General features: G+C 41.4%; 1 protein-coding gene across 2 annotated transcripts in view; it reads left to right on the forward strand.

Annotated features, from left to right (window-relative positions):
• The window catches only part of TRPC7 (transient receptor potential cation channel subfamily C member 7), a 72,243-nt gene extending 66,209 nt beyond the window's left edge, over nt 1-6,034 (forward strand). For both annotated transcript variants that reach the window (XM_027643730.1, XM_027643729.1), the window contains exons 10-13: nt 336-416; nt 2,308-2,361; nt 3,593-3,668; nt 4,352-6,034. In XM_027643730.1, coding sequence (XP_027499531.1) covers nt 336-416; nt 2,308-2,361; nt 3,593-3,668; nt 4,352-4,494 — 354 coding nt within the window. In that variant the 3' untranslated portion in view covers nt 4,495-6,034. The remainder of the gene's footprint in view (nt 1-335; nt 417-2,307; nt 2,362-3,592; nt 3,669-4,351) is intronic.
• The last annotated feature ends 1,927 nt before the right edge of the window (nt 6,035-7,961 follow it).

Raw genomic sequence — 7,961 nt, forward strand, 5'->3', positions numbered from 1 at the left:
TTTTTCTCTTTCTTTTTTCTCTCTTTTTCTCTTTCTTTTTTCTCTCTTTTTCCTCTCTCTTTTTTCTCTCTCTTTTTTCTCTCTCTTTTTTCTCTCTCTTTTTCCTCTCTTTTTTCCTCTCTTTTTTCTCTCTCTTTTTTCTCTTTCTTTTTTCTCTCTCTCTTTTTTCTCTTTCTTTCTCTCTTTCTTTCCTTTTTGAGCCTGAATGGTCTGGATTTTACTCTACTCACACATTGAACCATTTCCTAGTTTTATAATGCTCTGCTAATTTGGGGCTGTCTGGGTATGAGGAGCTCTCACTGATTTACTCACACCACGATGTTTTCTAATTTCAGAAAGTTCGTTTTCACTCTATCATTCAAAACACAGAAAATTTTTCGGGGAAGAACGCTTATAACAAGCCCACAAGATACCAGGTAATCCCAGCATGAAATCAGGAGCCAGGGGAGAGCTGTGCCAGTGAACTGCTCTTACCTGCAGGGTCCTCTTTGCCTTCTTCCAGCGCTGCCACCCCGGGATGTGCCGGGAGGAGCCTCAGCTCGGGCGCGGGGCTGGGCTGGGGCATTCTGGGGCCAAACACAGCCTGGCACCCGCGGGAATGCTAATTGATGGCATGCTAATTAATTCCACCCGAGGGAATTTAATTTAATCCAAGAAATATCATTCAACCTCCACTCCTCCAGTCTTGCACCGACAGCATTTCATCCTCCATGGCACAGATCCATCCCTCCAGCTGTTGCATCAACATCTGCATGTGCTTTCTCTGGCAGTGACTTGTCCTTCCAAGCTAAACCTGCAATGTGCTACTGTTCAAAATCCCCCTGTGGCTGCAGTGGGTGCCATAATTAACACAACTCTCTGTCTTGGCAAGAGTTTTGTGCCAGCAGATTTATTTTTTCTTGTTGGGCAATACAACAAACAGAACGTTCCCCACAGGATATTCTCCTTCTTTTTTAGCATAAAGTGAAAAGGAATCTGGTGACAAGTGGTATGGCTGAAAGGCCCAACATTAAAGAGGAAAATAATAATTAAGTGGGATAAAAGGTGCAATGGCAATTCTAGAAGGGGTTTGGCCTGTGCTGGTCCAGCGCCCAGCACAACAGGTTCCTAAGCTGCACAGCAGACCAGTGGTAAATGTCTACTGGTTTTAATAATCTTCCAGGTTTTTGTGTCATGATAGGAGGGGTATCTAAAAATTCAAGCTAGAAATAGGATACATTCGCTCTGGCACCTGGAGTTAGTTGGCTTGATACCACCAAAAAGATGAGAGATTGTGTCCTGCTCAAAATGACATTTCAGCCCTCCTGACGTTTCTCCATCCACTCAAACCCCCAGGAGATGTGTCAGCCTCTGCTGGACTCGTTCTCTTCCTGTAACTATTTTTTTTCTAAATGAGACCACCTAATGTTTGTGGTAAATTAGCCCCTTATTTCCAAGACAGAAAAAGCTAAATGCAGCTGTGAAAAATAGAGAGAAAAAGACAACTACCTTTATTCAATAATGCTGCTGCTTGTTTTGTCTTCAAATTATCTTGGAACGCTTCAATTGCTGCAGGAAGAAATTGCCCAAATAATACAAGGCGAGTTTAGTAATCTTGATCATCTAAATATAAAGAAGAACAAACAATCTGATAATCTGGCCAAGAAACTTTCTTCTACAACTGGGGAAACCTTTGAAGCAGTTGTTTCTTGCTGAACTGTTTTCTTTAGCAACATTTATGCAGTGATGCATCTGCAGTCTGTGCACTTGGACTATATATGGACAAGAGGGTGTTTCAGTCACTGTAGCCAAAGGAGCAGAGCTGGGGAGAAGGGGAGGAGCAAGGCTTGGAAGCCCCAGTGCAATATTGAGGCAAAAAAGTAATTACTTTCCTGAAGATACCAGCAGAAAAATCTAATAAGTGGATAAGCAGATTCTTGTCACATTTAAAATATTTTTTGAATGAAGCTAGTGGTCACATTTAAAATATGTGGTTTCTGTAGACAAATCTGGCTACAACATCCATTTCATAGACTAGGCAGCCTTAAGTTTGTGACTTCTATCACACAGGGTGATTAATTTAGGATAACATTTCAGTAGCACCCATAAAAGTCCAAGACTTATGGGAAAGGGAATAGAGAGATATTATGTTATCATTTTTTTTCCAGGTAATAAGAGCATTCTCTATGTGCTGATTCCTTGTTTTAATCTAAATTTCCTCCGCTCTGAAAAAAAAATTAAAAAAAATTAAAAAAAAATAAAAAATTTCTTTTGGGATCCAGGGTTTCCCTGCTCTCCCCAAACATTCCTTCATTTATGTTTTCTCAGGTGACAGCCCTACCTCCCTCTGGATTCTACTGCCTTGGCCATCTTCAACACACCGTACGTGCGCTGTGCCCTACTGACCCACCTGCTTAGCCAGAGGCCTCCCTGACACAAGGACACTCTTAGACATCCCATATTCCATGGCTCCATGGCATAGACAAATGGCTGGATCCTTCTTTGACCTCCACATGCCTTTGGCACTGCTATAATCCTTATTTGGCTCCTAAGACACCGAGCAGGTGTACTGATTTCTTAACTCTTGTTTCACACCCTGCAGCGTTTTCCAGGGATGTTCAAAGCAGAGACATGTGGTTGCTCTGGGAATAAGTGAGCCCAGGTTGGGAGAGGCTTTTCCCTTGTCAGTGGCCATCTGGTCAGTGAAGGACATTTGGGTGTCTGTTCTTGGATGCTGACAGCTCTGTTTGCAGGGGGTGCACCTAAATCCCTGTCTCTGACAGAGCAATCCTTTTTGTGCTCATCAGAGTTGAGATTTTTTTCCCCATCAAGTGCCTTTCCTGTAGTGAAGAACTGGCAATGTCACAGGCCTCCAGTTGTAACCCAAGACTGCCAAAGTCACTTTCCTTCTACATATTTTTGGAACAATATCACATTGCAAGCTCATATCCACAACCATCTTCAATTTCCATATACTTAGTAAGGAACACTTTCTATATTCCTTACTAAAAACCATCTTCCATTTTATAAGTCTACATGGCTCTATTTTTTTCCCTGTGTATGTCTCCTAAAAAAATCTGTCATTTCCTTAAGAAGCTTCTCTCATACTTCTCTCAAGTCCCACTCTTGTGTTCAAACTCTCTCTTCTCTTTCCTTCTCTAAATTTATTTTCTCCTAAACCCTCAATTGCAAGGCTAACAGAGTCTTTCTATGAACCTTGGGTCAGCTGTTTAATTCATTACTGTGAGTGAGTTTGCTAACACCGTTAATTAACTACTTATTTGTTCCTGTTAAGTATCTTTTATTTTTGCATTGAACAGCAACATGCTAAAAAAAGGCTCTGGAACCCATTTCTTAGCTTTCTATTGGATAATCTGATTTCTTTCTGTCAGTGGGACATGCTCTACATTCATGTACATCCCATCAAACACCCCGAAGTGCTTCATATGTGGGGACATAATGGCTGTCAGTCAACCACTGCAATAACATAAAATATATAATTAATGGGAATTCAATAAAGAATCACCCACAGTTTCAGTTGCTCATAAGAAGTCTAGAATTGAGGCAAGGTGGACAATCTCATGTGAACAGAAGTTTTGTGTTCTGCTTTCAGAAAATCATGAAGCGTCTGATCAAACGATACGTGCTCAAGGCTCAGGTTGACCGAGAAAACGATGAGGTCAACGAAGGCAAGTGGATTTTTATAACTCACACATGGGATGAGCATGTGATGTGTTTGCTACTGGTCTGGCCAGTAAGAGGGTTGAGCTTAGAGAGCATCCTCTGTAGAGAGAGGAGGCTGAGGTGAGCAGTGATGACTCTGAGCCACCTCTGAGCCTCTATTTTTCCTCAGCAGATCACACATCTCATAAGATATTACACCATCCTGCTCTACCTCTCCTTCTTCACAACGACCAGGGTATTGCCAACACCCAACTTGGTGTCTAAGTAAAGCAGTTTCTGGTTGCACTGCCCCGAGGATACTTTTTTTGAGTGGGGTATGGATTCATATTGCCATGGTGGTGGGGAGGATTTGAATGCAGATGGAAAAGATCCTCCAACACCTCTTAACTGCCACCTTCCTGCAAGTGCCCTGTGTAGGTAGAGGTCAATATGTGGAAAGAGAATGGATTTAAGAAAAAAAATTATGAATTTTCCATACAGACTCACTGTTGCTGTCAGCACCACTGCTGCAACTGCAGGTTATTTCTTATGAGTACAAATATTGAGTGCCTAATGCAGGGAGATCATAAGCAGCCCCCCACACATCCATGACCAAACACACTGGAAATAGGGCTCTCTCAGCTCTTAAAACCACAGGGGTTACTTACTTGACTCAGTGTCACTAACAAGAATGTTTTCTTCCTTTTAGGAGAACTTAAAGAGATCAAACAAGACATTTCTAGTCTGCGCTATGAACTCTTAGAAGAGAAGTCCCAAGCTACTGGTGAGCTGGCGAAACTAATACAGCAGCTGAGTGACAAGTTTGGGAAGACCTTAAATAAGGACATTTGATGATGAATACAGAAAGGCAACTGGTTTTCTAAACATTATTCAGTCTCAACCAGCATCTTAGGAGGGTGAAAACCGTGTAAAAGGTGGGTACTGCACACTCGGCCTTTGCTGGCAGCAAGTGTTGGTTGGAGCATTTTGCACCACTTGGTGAGTTACCAGTTAAACCATTTCTGATACAAAAGTGACTTATTGGTAAAAATACCTGCCCTTTGACATCAGAAATAAGTGCACCACAGAGAAAGCACCTCCAGTTAAAGGCAAAAAATGCAGATCTTCATCCATCTGACTCTAGAGAAGACAATGTAACTGTGCTCACTTACAGCAACTGAGACTGTCCTGACCAGGATTTGGGTCAAGTCTGAAGAAAAAAAATGTGCCAAACATATTCCCTGCAAAATGTTTTAAATTCCTATTCCTGGGTGTGTATTCTCCTTTTATGTTTACATGGGTAGCCATGAAGATAACTCTGAACAGCACTGTGGGTCGTGGCAAATAAAAAGTCATCTGCTGAAATGATCAAGGCAGAGTATGACACAGAGAGAAGAGATGACAGCATTGGAAAAATCATCCTTTCACCCCTCTGCTAGAACCTGATAAAAGAATCTCCAGCCAAAAACTCCTCTGCACCTTGTCCAGCTCTATTAGCCAGCCTGCTGATGGATGTGGACTCTTTGGATGCACCCAGCCTCTCTTTTGTCCTTAACTGGTCCCATCTCCAACAACAGTGTACTGGAATATCCACCTTGATGTAAAAACCACTTCCCAGGAACACCCACAGATAAAATACCTTGTGCTATTGTGTTCAAGGAACAACATTCATCCAGAGGCAGCAATGAGCTCAGCTTTGAGATTCCAGAGGTCAAACAGCAAGCCATAGGGTGAGAGCAATCACAAAGACCAAGCCCTTGAAATTAATACAAAAAGGTTTCAATTGAAAATTCTGAAAAAAAAAAAAAAAAAAAAAAAAAAACGGAGAAAAAAAAAGAAAGAAAGGAAAAATCAGTGTAGAAATTATTGACTTACATGTTTGGCTCTTACAGAGGATGAGGACGGGATTAAAACTGTTCTAAGGCTGAGGTAAAACAAGGACTCAGATCACACTTTTACAACAGGACGGAGATGAGTCTGGGCAAAGGTGGATTTCTTGGGATTTCCCAGTTAGCTCCAGGACTTCAACTACTTAAAGCACACCTTACTACTTGGGAACCGTGGAACTGTGCTGTTTGTTTACAGGAGACACCTCTAAAATGAACACGACATTTAAGGATCAGCTGAGACAAACAAGCAGAGCCAGAAGGTGACCTGTGACCAGTTCTTAAGTGCCAGATGAGAATACAGATAGCCTAATAGAATAATAGTTATATTTGTACAAAAATCAAAGAAAACAAAATTTAAAAAAAAAAAGTGAACTGTACGTAGATCTGTTTAGAGACAAAGCAAAATACTGTATTTTTACCTTTAATAAGATTATCTTGTATACTGTAATATTTTTACCTAAAAATGGAAACAAAATAAAATTACCTCATAATATTTTGTTGTACATTGAGTGAAATATTTGCTTGATCTTTTGACTACCTCATACATGGCCTTTTCTTTTGCTTTCCTATGATATGTGAACAATGGAATCACTATATGAAGCAATTTTCCCTTAGAAATTCTGAAGGCAAAAAGAAAGAGCCAAACCTCAAAACAAACTAAAACACATTTTAAAGGCATAAAAATAAGGAATTGAGAGTTCCATGACCAAGTACAGTCTGTAAAAATGACTCCTTATTTGTGGTGCTTAATTTGAAATTATTGTGTCATTAATTAACACGTTTGCAAAATGACCTTCTAAGAACAGAAATTCAGCTCCTCTGGCTTCAGAAAAACATGGTGCTGGTACCAGTGTAGAAGCAAAAGTGAAATGAGTAACAAAAGGTTTATAGACTTTAGCTGGTAAGACAATTGAAAGGGATTTGCCCTGGTTACACAAATTAAAGTATTTCTGTACCCTTCCAATTTAATGTTTTAGCATCCCTTAGGAATTTAGGGAGAATTATTCGAGGTAGAACATACAATAACAACCATATTTTAAATTTCTCATTATACTGAACACAAGTCCGTGAAAAAGTTTAGTGGGAACACTCTGCTCTGTTTTGGACATTTAAATGCAGCTCAGCAAAATGCCTGATCTGAAGCACAGCAACAACAACAGGAATATTCTCCTGCTGCTGAATATTGCAGTCAGGGTATGTTCTGGTCAGCACAAAGAACACCACACTGTGAATAACTTTGCTGAATTTTGGGCTCCCAGGTGGAGGCCCAACCTGTCAGCTGCTACTCTCACAGCTTCTGTGCAGGGGAAGCAGGGCAGCCCTGCCAGGGGGAGTTAGGATGCTGCTCTCACTCAGGAATCTGCCAGGAAAGAGCCCGATATCCTCTAGGACTTCAAAAGCAAACTAAAAGATATCTTAAAAATACTGCTAAAAGGTACCCGCTTCCTCTCCTTTCACATTTACATTCCTGAAAGCATCTAGGCATGGAGATTTTATATAAATATCCATGGCAAGCAAAATCCCACTTCATCAGAGCACTTTCGTCATCTGGCTCCCAGTAACACACCCAAGGAAGCTGCACAGCAGAAGCGTCATTGAATTCATGGCTTATTCTCCAAGGTTAGTTTATAACAAGCTAAAATTAAGAAGCCTCACTGAAAGATCCCTGAGAGAACTTAGAGAGTTTGAAGAGGAAAAATCAGAGTAGGTGGGTCTCAAATTGGATTAGACCTGAGATGTGCAGGTCCCCTGTCCCATCTCCCATCACCAGGGACCCTCCCATGGATGGTCCCACGTCCCATCACCCCTGGCAGTGCCACAGTAACTCCCCTGCTGAGTTGAATTTGACCCAGTCTGTTACACCTCTTACTTTGTAATACAGCTTTTAGTATTCCTTGGACAAATTCAAGCTGTGAAGGAATGAAACTTTACCCAAATTCTTTGCAGATACAGAATTATAACTTCTTATGGGAAATATATCAGAGGAAGGTCACATGAAGGTGAAAGTAACCTGAAGTCATCCACACAAGGGTGAATATTCTCCGAGAGATCATCATAATTCTGTAAATCCCCCAGGCCAATCAAACTAGCATTTAAAGAGACACCCTGAGGAAGATCAGAACAAAGTCATTCACTAGCCAGTATTGATTTATTGACTGACCACATCCCCAGACAGTTGTTTCACTCCTTGCAAAGACCAAACCAGTCAGCTGCTACTAACAGAGAGGAGAAAACAGCAGGAAGCATTAACAGGATTTGATATTTCACGGGGCTGACGTGCCTGGTTTTAAGCCAGAAACCCCTGCTGCCCAGAGGTGCAAATCCCAAAACAAAGGAGCTGCCCAAGGGCATCTGGCACCAGGCCCTTGCTTTCAGCAACAAAGGATGGGCTGTGCAGCCCACGGGGCAGAGGTGATGCTTCACACACAG

Source organism: Corapipo altera, unplaced genomic scaffold, assembly GCF_003945725.1.
Source record: "Corapipo altera isolate COAL_440 unplaced genomic scaffold, ASM394572v1 75, whole genome shotgun sequence".
In the NCBI taxonomy this organism is placed as follows: domain Eukaryota; kingdom Metazoa; phylum Chordata; class Aves; order Passeriformes; family Pipridae; genus Corapipo; species Corapipo altera.